This window comes from Acomys minous (genome assembly GCF_964271855.1).
Source record: "Acomys minous genome assembly, chromosome: 4".
Lineage (NCBI taxonomy): Eukaryota > Metazoa > Chordata > Mammalia > Rodentia > Muridae > Acomys > Acomys minous.
The window spans coordinates 114,094,861-114,111,279 of NC_140486.1; the positions used below are offsets into that span (position 1 = coordinate 114,094,861).

Consider the following 16,419-nt stretch of genomic DNA (forward strand, 5'->3'; position numbering starts at 1 on the left):
TGTGTCTACAAGGGGGTTTCCCACACAGTGTCACTGAGGAGGGAAGACCCACCTTCAGCGTGGGCAGCACTGTCCCATTGGCTGGAGTCCTGGGCTGAGAAGCACCGGTGTTCATCTCTCTCTGCTTCCTGGTTGTGGACAGGATACGAGCAGCAGCCCATGCTCCGGCAACCCTAGCTAGAGGCACCCTTCCAGTCATACCCTCCCTGCTATGCAGACTTTGCCTTCAAACTTTGAGCCCAAATAAATCCTTCCTTTGCTAGAGAGGCTGGAGGAGGAGCTTGGCACCACCCCTCCCCGCCCCCCCCCCATTCCAGCAGCAACATTGTTTCCAAGTCTTCCGTTCTCCAAGTTCGGGCACCACAAGATTGTATTTTGCTGAAATGGGTTGTATTTTGTTTTTGTTTTTGTTTTTTCAAGACAGCGTCATGCCCGGCTTGAAATGGGTTGTAATCAGATCCACTTCTAGAGGGCTCCAGGCAGCTCTAAGATGAGGCAACTTGAGCTTGCCCCTCACTTTAAACTGAAGGATGTTTTCCAACCTGTTGTAATCTGTCACTGGAGTTTTTTTTTTTTTTAAAGGAGGGTCAGAGGTCTCCGGATAAAATGAGCTATGCACTAGGCTAAATTTAGCTTCCTCTGTGTTTTAGTTCCCTCAGTGTCTGAGTTGGAATTTAGTAGCTAGGGAGTAGTGCTTTTAAAAATAACTCCTGGCAGACAGTGTCACATTTGCAAATGGGACATGAAGATGATGTCACAAGACTGGCAGAGAGCTGACCTTCTTCTTCTTTTCCTCCTCCTCATTATTATAGAAGGAGAATAGAAGCACTGTTGGCTATTATTAAATAAACAAACCAACAAACTTGGAAACCAACCCATTCATTCCTTTAGTCGTTGGTCAAACATGGTTACGTTTCAGGGTTTCCTGTTAGGTTTTAGAGGTTCAGAGATGAAAACCCCATCTACAAGGATCACACAAGAAAATAAATCAGCGTGTGGAAGACCCCAACAGGAGCTATTCAGAGCCCCCCACTGCCCACCAGCTGTGGGAAATCCCTTAGGGGTGTGACTCACACTCCTTTCTGATCCAATGCTCTGGGTTAGGCTCCTTACCTGATTCTGCCTCTTAATGACACTGCCCATGCACACTGGCTTGGCCAAGTGTTCCCACATGCTCGGCCTCATCCTTTCCAACTCGGTCAAAATCAATGCAAAGCCCCAGGACTCTACTCAGGCTTTGCCTTCTTTGCCAAGTCTAGTTCACATGGAAACCCAACTTTTAAAAAATGTAAATTTGTGTGTAAGTTGCTGAAAATCCATGAAGACCTGAGAAACTATGGCAAAACAGAAGGAACAAAAGACTCTCACACAGAGGAAAGGAACATCATACTAGGTCTGGATAAGCCTCTACTGGATTTGGAACAAGATGGTCTAAGGATGTTTAGGAAAAAATGGTGTCATTTGTAGATCTGGGGGTTAGGAGGAGCCTATCAAGGTGAGCAAAGTGTGTGTGATTGGGGTGTGATTGTAACTGTGCAGTGGGGTGAGGTAAGGGGTGTGTGCACTCCAACCTGTGATGGGTGATATTCTGAAGACTTCCGAGAAGATGTCAAAGTACAGTTCTTTTAAAAAGAAAACCTGGCCGAGTGGTTCACAGTGGAGAAGTACCTTGCATGATGTCTCAGAGCAATGCCTAACACTTTGGTTGCAAAATGGAATCACCCAAGGAGCTATAAAAGCCAGGACCCCAGCCTGAAGACTCTTGAGCTTGCTGGGCTGCAGCCTGGCCATGGTGACCACTGGGGACTCTGAGCACTTTTCTCTGCAACCAGGTTGAGCCACATCAGCTGGGAACACTGCAGGATGTTGCTTCCCTTCAGGCCTGCCCTGCACGTCCATTGAGTGGTGATCTGTGTGAATATATTAAGGAGAAATGGGGTGCATGAGGCAGTCAGGTTCCAAATGACCTCAGCAGGCCAGGGCAGTGGGCTGATTCAGTCAGAATTCCAAGGCAGTGGGGGAAAAAACGCCAGGCCCCCTCCTGAACTGAGGGCCTCAGGCTCCTGCTTGCTGTCTGAGTCCTCCTGTTTGTGGCTTCTCTGTCTTGTTGGCAAGCCCAGAGGTAGTTGGTGCCAAGGCATACTGATGTTTGCAGCAGATTTAGGTGACACAAATGCAGCAAGTTATCTGGAGTTATTTTAAGCCATCAAAGCATATCTGTAGAGAAGTGACTTGTGTCAATGAAGGGTCAGTCCAAGTTCACTGACTTGGGCTTTCAGAACCCTACGTCTCTTCCTGGAGTCCCTGAGCAACTGAGCTTTGCTGCCCATGGTGGTCTCCTTTGATCTCTGTTTGGAGGTTGTGTGCATTGGCTCTGCCTTCATACTGGCCCAGAGTTGGGTTGACTTTCCTGGCTAGTGTCTTGTTTCCCAGCTAGGTTACTAATTTAACATTTATCAACATTAGCAGCTACACTGAAGACGGGAGTGGGGTTCTCACATCGCACACAGCCTTAGGAGAACTTTCTCTTCAGTTCCTCTTCCTGAGTCTTGGGCATCACCATGAAAATCTTCCCTCTTGTCCTGTAGTGAGGTTCCATGGGTGCTGTGACCAGGGAGCTGGTCCTACCTAGACATGCTTCTGAATGCTCTTCTCTCCCAGGGAGAGGGTTGCCAAGGGGTTTAATCTGCCCAAGCAGCCGATTTAATAATTTAATTTCTTTAGACGAACTAATATACCACTTTGTGTAGTAAACAGTGGCAGAGCAGTAAACAAATGGAATGGAGTGAGCGTGGGGTGACTGCAGGAGGAAGGAGGGGGAAAGTCTGAGCAGCAGGGGATGCCCAGCTTTTGTCTGAATGACAGGATGAGGGGTCATCTTTCCACTCTTGGGACTTTGTGGAGCAATCCGGCCATGCTGAGTGCTGGGCTGGTGGTTTGATGACAGGGCCAGTCTCTTTCTCTTCAGCAACAACGTTCTATGTGTCCCAGGCTAGAGGAAGAGTGTCTAGAGCAGCAGGACTCTCCTGCCATCTTCCCATGCTCTCTAGGTAAAAGCAGAGCTTGGCTCCCTTCCTGGGCACTGGAAAGTGTCTGGCTTCCTGAGGCATCAAGTTTCCAAGTAAGTGAAAAGTTGAAGGGGCAAGAAGTCACAGTCTTTCTCCTTCTTCTCCTTCTCTTTCTCCTCCTCCTTCTTCTTCTCCTCCTTCTTCCTCCTCCTCCTCCTCCTCCTCCTCCTCCTCCTCCTCTTCTTCTTCTGGTTTTTTGAGATAGGGTTTCTCTGTGGAGCCCTGGCTGTCCTAAACTCACTTTGTAGACCACGCTGGCCTTGAACTCACAGGGATCCACCTGCCTCTGCCTCCAGTGTGCTGGGATTAAAGGCGTGCGCCACCGCGCCTCAGGAAGTCACAGTCTTGTGATCACACTGGAGTCTTTGGACTCCATGGAGCATGTCTCTTAAACATGCTCATTTGTAATGCCGGCCCAGTCAGTGTGCCCCTTTTTATACATGGCTGCTGTGGTGGTTTGAAGCATAAATATCCCCCATTGGCTCCAGGTATTTAAACAGTTGGTTCCCAGTTAGTGGCACTCTTAGGGGGAGGTGATGGAACCTTCAGGGTATGGAGCCTTACTGTGGGAGGTAGGTCACTGGGATAGGCTGTGAGAGTTTGCAGCCTCACGCCATTTCCAGTTTGCTCTGTCTGCATCCTGTGTGCAGTGGAGATGTGATCTCTCAGCTGCCTGCTCCAGCTGCCTGTTGCTATACCTTCCCCACCATTACAGCATATACTCCCCTGGAAACATATGCCCAAATAAAGTTGTTTTGGTTATGGCATTTTACCACAGCAACAGAAAAGCGTCTGATACTGCCACCTCCTAGGGTTCCATTGGGTGCTCTGCTGATGATATGTCTTCCAAACTCCCCACGGCTGCAGGCGGGATCGTGGGCTTCTTTCACTGTCCCTTTCTGGGCATATTCTCTCTGGAAGTTTCTGAAGGCCACCTCCCTTCATCCCACTTTCTATTTTATTTGTGTCGTTATAGTCTTAAATGGGAAAGCCGGCAGGTGCATGAAGCTCCGTGCTTTAACTTCCAGGATGCATCTATCCATGCTCCTCACACAGACATTAATGCGAGGAATGTTAAAGTGCCTTAACCTCGTCTCTGAATGACAGTGTGAACACAGCACACCTCATTTAACAAAACATTAAAACATTTACTCCCTCAGATCAAGTGTATCTATTAATAATGACTTAAATTATCTGTACCAATTTCACATTATTAAGAAATCTCATTTCCACCGTGTGGAGGAACACAATGGGGGCAGGGAGAAGAACACAGCACCCCTGTCACTTATTTTCCCTACGTGCCACACAGCCCAGCACAGATAATGTAAAGTGACAAGGTCCAGCCCCATCACTGACATGGTCATGGCCAAAGGTCAAGCGCCATGAGCACCGACATCCCAGAATGGTTTTGTGGTACCCAAGATGCAAAGGTGCCCTTGAGTGTGAGTTGCCACTATGGCTGAGTTCAGGGTGGAACTACCAAATACTCCTCGTGCAGGACTACGTGGCATCAACTCCTGCAGGCCATTTATAGACCATAGGGACAGTGCTGGAGAGCCGATCAGAAGAGCATTCCGTGCTCAAGGAGGCCACGTTTTCCTTGCAACTGTCCTGGGGATTTAATGACATGGTAAAATTGCAGCTTCTGCCTCTTGAGACAAATTGCACATTTAGCCTGATTGTTTTCTATGAATCTCACACAGGGAGCAGGATGCTTCTCTCTTGAAGTTGGTTTGGTCTGATTGTTGTGCGGATTGAGCTCCGTGACCCTGTTTGAAGCCAGAAGTTCCTGGGGTCTCTTTCTGGTCTTTTACAAAGGGCCAAGGGGGCTAAGTAAAGCCAGTGTCATGTGATGAATGGGAGCTTTTTTGGACTTTTTTATTGAAAGAATTTTTTGGTCACATTGATTTATTTCCTTTGTGTGCATATGTGTGCGTATGATTGCTCATGAGTGCTTGTGCCAACAAGCAGCCAAGCAAGCACTATGGGGCATGTTTGGAGCTTAGAGGAAACATTTGGTGAGAGTCTATCTTCTCCTTCCACCATATGGGTCCAGGGACTGAACTCAGTTTGTCAGGTCTAGGGATTAGCACCTTTATCACTTAGCTGTCTAGCTGGCCTTGGGCTTATTTCTTATTGGCAAGTCTGTATAAAAACATTGAGCCTCCAACAGGAAAATTGTATAAGCTAAATGAATATTAAACTCACACACACAAAATATTGGCTTGGTGAGTAGAGTGCTGGCCAGCAGGAGGACCTGAGTTCAGACCCCAAGTGCCTTGCATGGTGGGCATGTCCAACAGCCTGTACTCCTAGTGCTCTGGGCGGAGGGAGGGGATTCCACAACTGTGGGTTCAATCAAGAGAGCTTGCTTCAAAATATAAGATGGAAAGCAATCAAGGATGAGAGCCAGCATCAACCCCTGCCCTCCACATCCACTCACATACACAGGCTCCCCACACACATGAACATACATGTGCATACCAAACATATATACACATGGCAACAATGTAAGTTAGGGCTGGGGATGTAGCCCAGTTGATAGGATGCTTGCTTGGCATGTAACAAGCCTGGAGTTCATACCCCAACTCCATATAAAGTGGTGTGATGGAGCATGCCTGTAGTCCCAGTACTTAGGAGGCAGAAGAAAGAGGACTGGCAGTTCAAGGTCATAGTTCAAGGTCATAGTTCAAGGTCATCCTCAGCTACACAGTGAGTCGGGGGCCAGACTGAGATAAAATGAGAACCTACCTCACAAAAATACAGTGTTAGCTAAAAAAAAAGTCTTCTTGCTTGTTAAATTATGAAAGAGTTCCTTAGAAAACCGGGTCTTGGAAGTCGGTTGATGAGGATAGAGGGTTTGTTTGTACCTGACTGGAGATGCACACGAGTGGCGTTATGGTATACAGGGCATGCTTCAGTTACAAGCAGCATATGGATAGACAGTGTGGGAGCTCCTGGCTTGACGGATTGTGAATTTAGAGGGAGATGGGCAGGGCAGCCATTAGCAGCCACTGGAATTGCATCCTCAGAGGCCTAAGCATTTGTGCTTTGGGTACCTCATGTAAGGTAAGACTTAAAAGTCACTGGACTCCAACAGCAGGCACCTTCCAAAGGTGGCCCCTGAACAGAGCAGTGGGAAGGCGGTGTGTGTGTGTGTGTGTGTGTGTGTGTGTGTGTGTGTGTGTGTGTGTATGTGTGTGTGCTCCCTCCCTGATTGCTGCTGGGGAGCAAACCTCATTCTTTTGACTGAGAAGGAGGCACAGTGCTATGGTGCCTGGCAACAAGGGTGCTGTCTGAAAGGTGGCATTCTGGAGTCCAGGTGGAAGGGAGACGGGTGGAAAACAAACAAGCCTTGGGGCCTGTAAGGAGGACTTGGTGCTCTTGTCAGCGCAGTCAGAATCTGCCTGACTCGGCTGTAGACAGCCACCTCACCCACTAGGATCCCCTCCAGTGTCACCAGGGAGTAATGATGGCTGCAGGTCCCCACAAGCCCATGAGCTCCAAAGCTGCATGGTCAGAACCTCGTCAGCGTGCCACCACCAAGCATGCTTTCTAGGTGTTGATGCCAGCCAGTGTCCCATGAGTCCAGCTCTCCCCAGTGTCCCACTGTGGACCCCTGGCCTCCTTGGCAGGAGGAATGGATACCCTGCCAGCACCCAGAGAGTCCAAAGGTCTCAGAGGACGAGAGGGTTTCAGGACTGACCCCCTTGCAGAGGTATAGTTTAGTTTTCCAGCCACTTGAGGTGAAGGGCCAGGGCTTTCTTTTTCCTTCTCTCTCTCTCTCTCTCTCTCTCTCTCTCTCTCTCTCTCTCTCTCTCTCTTTGGAAGAGTTCCCAATTTGTTACAGACTTGATTCTTTTTCTAAAAATCCACTGAAAAAATAATTACTGGAAAAAACAAAATGAAAGCAGACTTAGAAGTCCATGAATCATACCAGTGAAATTGTGCCATTGCATCAAATTGCTGCCAACATTTCTAAAGGCCAGCAGTCAGTGTGAGTGTTAAACATTTCCCAGCAGGCTCAGGGTAGCACTAGAGTGTGGATCAGCTTTTGGAGCCATACCTGGCAGGTGAAAGGAGACTGAGAGGGAATGGCTGGGCTGGTCAGGTCATCCAGTGTTTGCTCTAAAACTTAAACCATGTGTTGTTGCATACAGGATGCCAAACTTTCTTCTGTGAAGCCTCAGACAGTAAGTGGCTTAGGTTTTATGGCGCACATGGTCCTTATGGCAACTACTCAGCTCTGCCTTTGGGTTATAAAAGCAGCTGGAGATTATTTGTAAATGAAGAAGGTGGCTGTGTGCCAATAAAACTTTATTCATAAAAACCAGTTGGCTGACTTCTGCCTTGGGCAGTATGGAACCGTCTTAGTTTCCTTTCCTGTTGCTTTGATTTAAAAAAAAAAAAAAAACCTCTGGAGCAAATAGATTTTAGACAGACAGATCTTATTCTGGGCCACAGACCAAGAGCAAAGGTCATCATGGTGGGGCAGTCAGGGTGGCAGGAGCTTGAGGCAGCTGTCACATCACATCCTCAGTGAGAAGCAGAGGGTGATGACTCCATGCTGCTGCTCAGCTCCCTTTCTCCACTCGTACAGCCCAGGACCCCAGCCAGGGAATGGTGCCGCCCACAGTGGGCATGCCCATAAGGAGCGTCTACCAGGAGATTCCAGTCTGCCAAGTTGGCAAAGAACACCAGCTGTCACGGGAACCTCTGCTGGTTTGTGGGAAGGGGCACTGTACCAAGTCATCCCCAAATCTGCCCTTCATTACAAGGTGAATGTGACTCTCCCACGGTAACCACATGCCCACACACCTAGACGCACCGTCCCCTCCCATCTCTGTCTTGGGTGGGTGTGCTGAACTTGGATCTGTAAATTCATACCTTTCACCACGCACTCTGGAAAACGTGAGGTAGTTATTTTTTTTGGATCTTTCTGTTTTCCTGCATTGTGTCTGTTTCTTAGAGCCTGTCTGTGTACATCTGATTTGTATACTATGTGACAGTCCACGGTCATTTTATTTTCGTTCCTTTTCTTTTCAGGCTAGCAACCAACAGATCAGCCCCACTTTCAAGGGAAGGGGGTCATTCTTGGGCACATGGTGTTGTCAAAAGGATTTTTATCAGTAAGGGAGGGAAGGTGGGCAAGGAGAGCTGGTGTGTGTTCTGGCACCAACCTCTCTACTCCCACCCTTCCTATGTATGTAAAAGAATTTTCAGGGTTTTAATTTTTTCCCAGATCATATGCTCCCACTCCTCTGCCTAATGGCTGCTCACTATGTTTTCGACAAATATCAACACTAAAACCTTGGATCCTGGTCTCACAGGGCAGCCCAGATTCTCCTCTGATGTCTACTTCTTTGCTTCCTGTTGGGTCCCACTGCCTCATACAACGTCTCACACCCTGTCTGCACTGCACCCGCTGAGTGACCTTGCTTTATCATCATTGCTTCTCGACAACTGCTCATCCATCGAAGGCCAACCTGAATATCCCATAATCCACCTGGTCCATAATACTGTCTACTAAGCGAGGTCCCCCTTCAAGATCCAGCTCTGGATGTTGGTGTCAAAGGCAAGGGCAAAAAAGACCAGGAAGTAGGACTTGTCTATGGAGAGCTTGCCTGCCCTGCCATCCCGCCTTTGCCGTGTTTCTGAGGCAGAGCACTATTGCCGAAGCCGGAGTCATCTTCTGAGAAGGCAGAAAACCTCGCTCCTATTTTCCCTCCTTTCCTTTTGTTCTTCCCAAACGAAACTCTCCAGCGCGCTTGGCAGTGGTGCTAATGGGAGGGTGCCATCAGCATACATTACCGTTTTATTAGTCTGTTTCTCCATTTTGATTCTGAAAATATCCTGATTTAGCCTAATTGCAATTTCACTGTGTTCCACAGGCAGGGACAGTTCGTCCTGTGTGCGTGCGTGTGTGTGTGTGTGTGTGTGTGTGTGTGTGTGTGTGTGTGTGTGTGTGTGTGTGTCGGGGGTGGGGTGGGGTGGTACGACAGTGGGAGGAGACGTGGCCCGGTAGGATTTTTTTTTCTTCCTGCCCATATGTCTTTGAAGCCGGACCATTAGCTGTAAGGCATGCATTTCATCTCTTCACAGTGTGACTCAACCTGCTTCTAGGACAAATAAACGCCTAGAGTGTGCGTCTTGCAGAAAGCAAAGAAACACTGTAATTCTAGGTATTTTTTTTTTGTGTTATCTAAAGCGGAAGAGGCTGCTGCAGCCATCTTATTCCTAAATAATTTAACTATATTCAAAGATAATCTGATGTTATTGTAGGAAAGTGTATTTCTAATAAATTCCACTTGATCTGGGTGAATCAATTCAGGCGGTACATAATTGAGTCTGTTAGCAAGGACTTTAGCAAGAATTTTGCAATCAGCGTTAATTAAGAAGATGGGACAATAATTTGTGCATAATTCCGGATCTTTTCCTGGCTTGTGAATCAAAGTAATAAGAGCAATGCTCAGGCTGGTGGTGGGATAGTGTCATTAGGTTCTGATTTATAAGTACTTAGAAAGGTTTAATTTCATTTTGCTGCAAGCAGGGCCTCCCAGCCCCCACAGTCTCTGACCGGGTGAGCAGCAGAGTCGGTGGGGAGCATCTCCTTTGCCTTTCCCTGCCATGGGTCACCTCCTGCTCTTAGTTTTTGCTCTTATTCTCTAGATGAGAATATCATGCATTTGTCCTCCCTTCCTCCTTCCTTCCCTCCTTCCTTCCTTTCTTCTTTTCTGAAGTCTTTCGATGAAATGTTCAGAACTATTATGTTGTAGGTATGTGTGTAACGCACCTGCATGCATGGATGGTGCTGTTAAAATATGCATTCATCGGGAACCATCGCAAACGGTAACATCTTCAGTGGGGAAAGTGCCTTCCTGGACTTTCCTGGATGCTGCCTTTAGATGGGCAGACAGCATGAACCCGGGCTGGAGGCAAGGAGCATCTATGCTTTCCTTGTACCTGGCCGTTGATTAGTGAGTGAACACAGTGAGCTTTTGTGTCCTGCCTAGGGCAGTCCCAGGATGAACTCTAGGCATCCTGGGGTACCAAGGAGAGCACTGGATACCTAGATATGCAGTGGCTGGGAGACCTCAGCTGGGTAGCTTAACACCTCCCTCAGCGCGGGAAGATAACACCTCTTGGGGAGTGTGTTGAGGACAGCAGGTCAGTGTAGCGTCTTCAACTCCTTTCTCTCTGTCTCCCCTGGAGGATGACTGCAGGCCTGGCACACTCTGCTGAGGTACTTGTTCTCCTTGGCCTCGTAGCCATAATGGCTTTGGCTCATTCTGTGCACACAAATGTGCACACAGGTTTCCCATCAGCTATTCAGGTAAAACTACCGCTGGCGGGAGCGGATGATGTTAACCTCCTCCATGAACACCAGTCCTTCTCAGAACCCTAGTCAGCCCAGTTTGCAGAGAGCCTCGGAGCTACTGGTCTTATTTTCTTTTTCAGTGAGGAAGTTAAGCTTCAGAGGGATGAATTGACATTTTCAATGCTTCATGGATAGTGGCAAAGTGAGAGCCTGGGTCAGTTCACTGTTAGACCTTTGGCCTTCCCACTATACCATTGGTCTGAGATGCCAGCATCACACTTGCTCTGGCCATAATGTCTCGTTGGGGCAGGAGCCACATGTGCTCTCTCAACTTAAGTGACTCACGTGGTGTCCCTCTTCACATGGGAAGAAGTATGACTCACGTGGTGGCCTGGTGGATATGTCTAATTGTCATGGTACCTTCAGCATCCAACCTTGGGTGAGAAGCCCCATTCACACTTGGTCCCCATTTTCACACGTGTGCACATACATGTCTGATGCATGTTTATTGGCACTCATTCCCACCTATAGATGCGGCAGGGGAGATCTCTTAATAAAAGCCCAATTAGTATTAGCTTTCCCTTGGATGCTTAAATATCATTGCCCTAAACACAACACAATACATCCGTCCCTTTATTTCCATCAGGAATTCAAGTGGCATCTTGACTTGTATATGATGTGCCCTCAGCTGAATCACAGAATGCTGATACCCTTAATAATAGCAATTAGTAATCAGTTGTTTCTTAAGTAGTGCGATTATGGCAGTTACTAAATTGTACGGTTGGTGCATTTGAGGGGTTAGGTGGGTCTTGACACCCTCCTCTCAGCCACCCTTTCCCCCTCTCTGTGTTCCAGTCAGTAGGGGAAGGAGCAGGAACAATCATGCACTTGTCATGAACAATCAATAGCAGGAGGCTGGCTTTGGCTTGAAGTAGAAAGAAACATTTCTCTCCAGAAAAAAAGCACCATTAGTAGGGTCCACATCCACCCAGTGCAATGCCAACAGAGGAGCTTGGCTTGTCCATGCCAGCACTATACCCCATGTCTAAGTTTCTCCTCAAGGCTGAAGCCCCCATTCAAGGATATAAAGTGTGAGGCCAGGCAGGGCGATGTGAGTTTGGCCTATCTGGTGACATTAAAAAGAAAAGGCTCAGAGAGACAGCTCAGTGAGTGAGTAGAGTGCTCGATGCAGCTCCCTAGGATCCAAGTTCAGATCCTGAGCAACCACATACAAAGCCAGGCACAGTGGCACCTGCCTGAAACCTTAGCACCTTAAGGCCAGGCTTCTGTGAGCTATCCTAATTAAGGATGCGCGCGCGCGCGCACACACTCTCTCTCTCTCTCTCTCTCTCTCTCTCTCTCTCTCTCTCTCTCTCTCTCACACACACACACACACACACACACACACACGCATACCTCATGTGTACACACACATTTTACACGCCCACACACATACACATACCACACATATACACACATCACAGAAATATACACACACACCACACACATGTGCACACATGCATACACACAGACATACACACACACACACACCCCAAGGACAACCTGATTGGGAAGAGTAATGGGATCAGCAAGAGTGTGAGGGAGTCAAGAGAGGTAGATGTGAATATGATCTAAATACATTATATACACGCACACAATGTCATGATGAAACCCAATATTACAGGTAATAAATATATGTCATAAGAAGCTTGGAAAAAGAAACACATAATATAAAAGAAAACCAAAAGCTTGCTAAAAATAGTGGCTGGTCTCTTTCTGTCTCTGGCTTCTGACTCACCATTGAGACTGCTCAATCCTGAGTTCCACCTTGATACTGCAGGCCACGTTATGTCACGCAGTCAAGGGGATGAACAGCTAAGTCACCTAGTCCAGCATACCCAGGCTCTCAGACTGGCAGCTTAGGTAAACTCCTGTACTTTGTAATCATCCCGCACCAAGCATTTTGTTACAGCAACAACAGAAAACAGACGAAGCCTGCCATGCTCTTCAGTAACAAATGGAGGTGAAGGGTGTATGTTCCTGCAGGAGGTGGCGAGGTGGCCGTGTGACCTTTCAGAGAGGTGACCTCCCTGAATGGGATCTGGAAGGAGGCTGGTGATAAAGATGAGCAGGGGAGGTGGACAGGGAAGCTGATTGAGAGTTATTCTGTATAACAAATACACAGGCACACATAGACACAGATACACACACACATACACACACACACACACACACACACACACACACACACACATGCGCGCGCGCACACACGCACGCACTCACACGAGTGGCCTACCAGGCAATGAAGAATTGTCCTCACACCCTTATTAAACTGGCAATTTCCATATGGATTTTCAAAACTGGCAATTCTCATGCTGGCAGGGGCCATGGCAAAACATGTTTCTGTACTTCCTTTTGGATTTTGGAAACATATCCCAAGAAGATTTTATACTCATGCCCAGTTATAGGGCTCCAAGGAACTTATCTAAAGAAAAGTGCTGTATAAGAATGAAAGCATACAGGCGGCATCAAAGACTTAGAGACAGCATTATTTACAGGGACAGTAGCATAAAGACATTCTTCCTCAGGCATTTGGTTCAAGGGTTTTGCAGTTAATCTCCATATGTGATGGGTTTAGAAAACTCATGCAGGTACATGGATTTACTTTACTTTTAATTATGTATGCATGTGCATAGTATAGAAATTAATAAAAATGTGTTCGTGTGTGCGTGTGTGTGCGTGTGCGTGTGCACATGAGTGCAGTGCCTGCAGAGGCCAGAAGAGGGCATGCCAGATTCTCCCTGAAACTAGAGTTATAGGCAGTTGTGAGCGTCTGACTGACTTGGATGCTGGGAACCCACGGCAAGAACAGTACATGCTCCTAAACACTGAGCCATCCCTCCAGCCCCTACTGTCAGATCTTTTTGGATATGAAAAAAGACCATCAAATGGCAGTGGATCTGTGAAATTTACAGCCATGAATGGATGAAGGAGGAGAGAGATGGCCCTGAGAACAACAGCCTGTCCCGAGCATATTAGAAACTCGTCTTTTTTCTCAATTGTTTTTGTGTGATGCTGAACTTGATGCTGAGGCAACATGCACATGTCCTCACCCCGTGCAATAGGCAAGTGTGTAAGCGTTGCTGAAGATGAAGTCGCCTGTGCCAAACCCTAAGAACAGTATGACAGTGCAGCCAAAACCGGGACAGAGGGGACATCTCACTTATGCCTGGTAACTAGAACTCACAGAAATTGCCAGAACTAAGGCCACCAAGATGTGACACAGAAAGGGATGTCTATCTGCCCAGTGGCTGCCTGTCTAGTGCAAGCAGACTGGCGTTGGTCACTTACAGGCTTATTCTGACATTGAGGGGATGGGACCCAGCGTCCCGGTCATGCTAGGTGAGCGCTCTACCACCCGGTGACACCGGCAGCCTCACCCTTGTTTCTGATCTTTGCAGTGACATCTTATGTGGTTCTCCACTGTCTGTTGTGGTTTGAATTAAAATGTCCCCGCCCTCCAGGCCCCCATAGGCACACAGAGAGGGGCACTATTAGGAGGTGTGGCCTTGCTGGAGGAAGTGCATCACTGCGTCATGTCGTGGAGGGCAGGCTTTGAGGTTGAGGCGCTCAAGCTAGGCCCAGCGTCTCACTCTTTCTTCCTGCTGCCTGCCCTCAGCTCCTTTTCCAGAACTGCGTCTGCCTGCATGCTGCCACGCTTCCTGCTGTGCCGACAATGGACTGAACCTCTGAACTGTAAGCCAGCCCCAATGAAATGACTTCCTTGCTTTGGTCTGGTCATGGTGTCTCTTCACAGCAGTAGAAAACAAACTGAGACACTATCTTTACAGCGTCCCTCGCCACCCATTCTTTGAACAGTCCCACAAACCACTGGCCACCAGCGTCCACCTGCCACGATCGTTACTGTGTTGGGGGAGTCTCCCCATTTCTTACTCAGTTTAACACATAGTTTATCACATGGGAGGAATGGATGTCAAGGATGCAGCTCCACCGTCTGAGCCCTCACCCTCTCTCCAGGGCAGACCCCAGGATGCGTTAGTAATTGGCCTGTGGCCCTCTCTGTGCTTACCTAGCAGTGCGCCTGTGGGCAGCAGGGCCGAGGGCTCCTTCATCCAGTCATCGTTAGCCAGCTCGATCACGGCGTCCACCGGCTCCACCTCAGTGCAGATCAGCTCCTGCACAGTGTCCTTGTCCCCAGCGGCCAGGGCAGACTTTAATCTCCTCACTAAGTCTGAGTTGAGGGGGTAATCTGGTGCCAAGTTCCCACCGGACATTGCAGTGTTCCTGTGCAGGGGCCAGCCCTCTGCTCTTCCTCTAACGCATGTCCAAAGTTAGCCCTGTCCCCGGAGCATAATGGGAGGCTATAAATAGAACCAGGGCTGGGTTACTGTTGGGGAGGAGGGACCAAGCTCCTTCTACCTTGCCTGCAGGTCTGAGGAATCCTTTTCCCTTTCCTGGGCCACTGTACAAGCTGCGGGAGAGACAGGCAGTGGGCAGTTCTGTGTGTTTGGAGAAACTCTAGAGGTGACTTTGTTTTTGAGGTTTGGATCAATTACTTTTCTTATTGCTGCGATCTGCGACCTGTGACCTGTGACCTATGACCTGACAGGAAACAGATTAAGGGAGGGCTGATTTTGGCTCACAGTTAGAGAGGCTACAGTCCATTACGGCAGGGAAAGCATGGTGACAGGAGTATGAGGCAGCTGGTCATATTTCTTCCACAGCCACTAAGCATCAAGCAGACAAGAAGTGAGGTGTTGCTAAAAGACCTCAACGCCAGCCCTTGTGATTCACTTCCTCCAGTGAGGCTCCACACCCTTCCAAAGCAGCGCCACCAACTGGGGACCAAGTGTTAAAACACATGATCCCCTGGGGGACATTTTTACATTGAAACCACACCGCTGTGTAGCTTGAGCTGAACTTGAACCTGCCACCCTCCCAACGTCAGCCTCTGGAGTGCAGGGATGACAGTTATATTGTCGACTGTTTCCTTTCTTAGAACGTAGGCTCCTGAAATCTATCTGAACTGCTCCATCCTCAGTCCTGGCGTTAAGAGTCTTGAGTTTGTCCTTCCACAGATGGTTTGCTCTGAGGCTGGGGAGTGGTGGTAGGGACTAGTGAGTGTGGGAAGGAGTGTCCAGAAACACAGCGGCCTTGTGCAAGCCCCAAATCAGAAAGGAGGTGAGGGCCCAGAACTCGTCAGGCAGATAATAGGATGACAATGTCTCAAAATACGGCCCTCGCCGATCTTAATTACCCAGCGATCTGCTGGGTGGCTAATCAGCGGCACACACACTATGCTAATGATCCTGGCTAATTTTGTTATAATGTAATCCTTTATCAAGGCTGTGATGTATAAATTAGGAATTGAAATGTAACTAACACAAATTATATTTAAGGCAACATGCATTTCTTTAGTTCAGTACGAAATTTCTCATCTTGGCTTCTTTCTTTGATGAACTTTCCCTTGTCTCCCAGCCCATCCCCCCCATGATATGAGGAAGGAAGAGAGTAGCTCTAGCCCCTCCCCTGACCCCTGACCCCCTCCCCCCAACACATTTATTTCTCCTTCAATGGTTGCCTCTGAAAGGCTCACAACACACAAAGCAACCTTGGCGGGTAGATTTGGAATTCCTTGCTCTTTTTAAACTTTTAAACAGTCACTCATGGGGACAAACGCCCAATATTTGAGGGGAACTGTTCTTTTTTTCCTTTTGTCATTGTATGTGTGTGGTGTATGTCTACATTTGTGAGTTTTTGCTTTGATGAGGTCAAGCATTGACTTTGAAGGTGCATGTGTGCTTTGTGGGTAAGCATGCACAGGTGTGTGTGTGTGTGTGTATGTGTGTGTATATAGCTGTGTGTGTGTCTGTGAGTGTGTCTCTGTGTGTGTATGTCTGTGTGTATGTGTGTGTGTGTGTGTGTGTGTGTGTGTGTGTGTGTGTGTACACCTTATTTACTGAGGCAGAGTCTTTTGCTGATCCTGGATCCTGCTGCCTCATCTGGCTTGGC

General features: G+C 48.1%; 1 protein-coding gene across 1 annotated transcript in view; it reads right to left on the minus strand.

The window, feature by feature from the left end:
* Positions 1–14,685, minus strand: part of ASB18 (ankyrin repeat and SOCS box containing 18) — a 57,016-nt gene extending 42,331 nt beyond the window's left edge. The window contains exon 1 of the mRNA XM_084779239.1: positions 14,477–14,685. Coding sequence (XP_084635365.1) covers positions 14,477–14,681 — 205 coding nt within the window. The 5' untranslated portion in view covers positions 14,682–14,685. The remainder of the gene's footprint in view (positions 1–14,476) is intronic.
* Between the last annotated feature and the right edge of the window lie 1,734 nt (positions 14,686–16,419).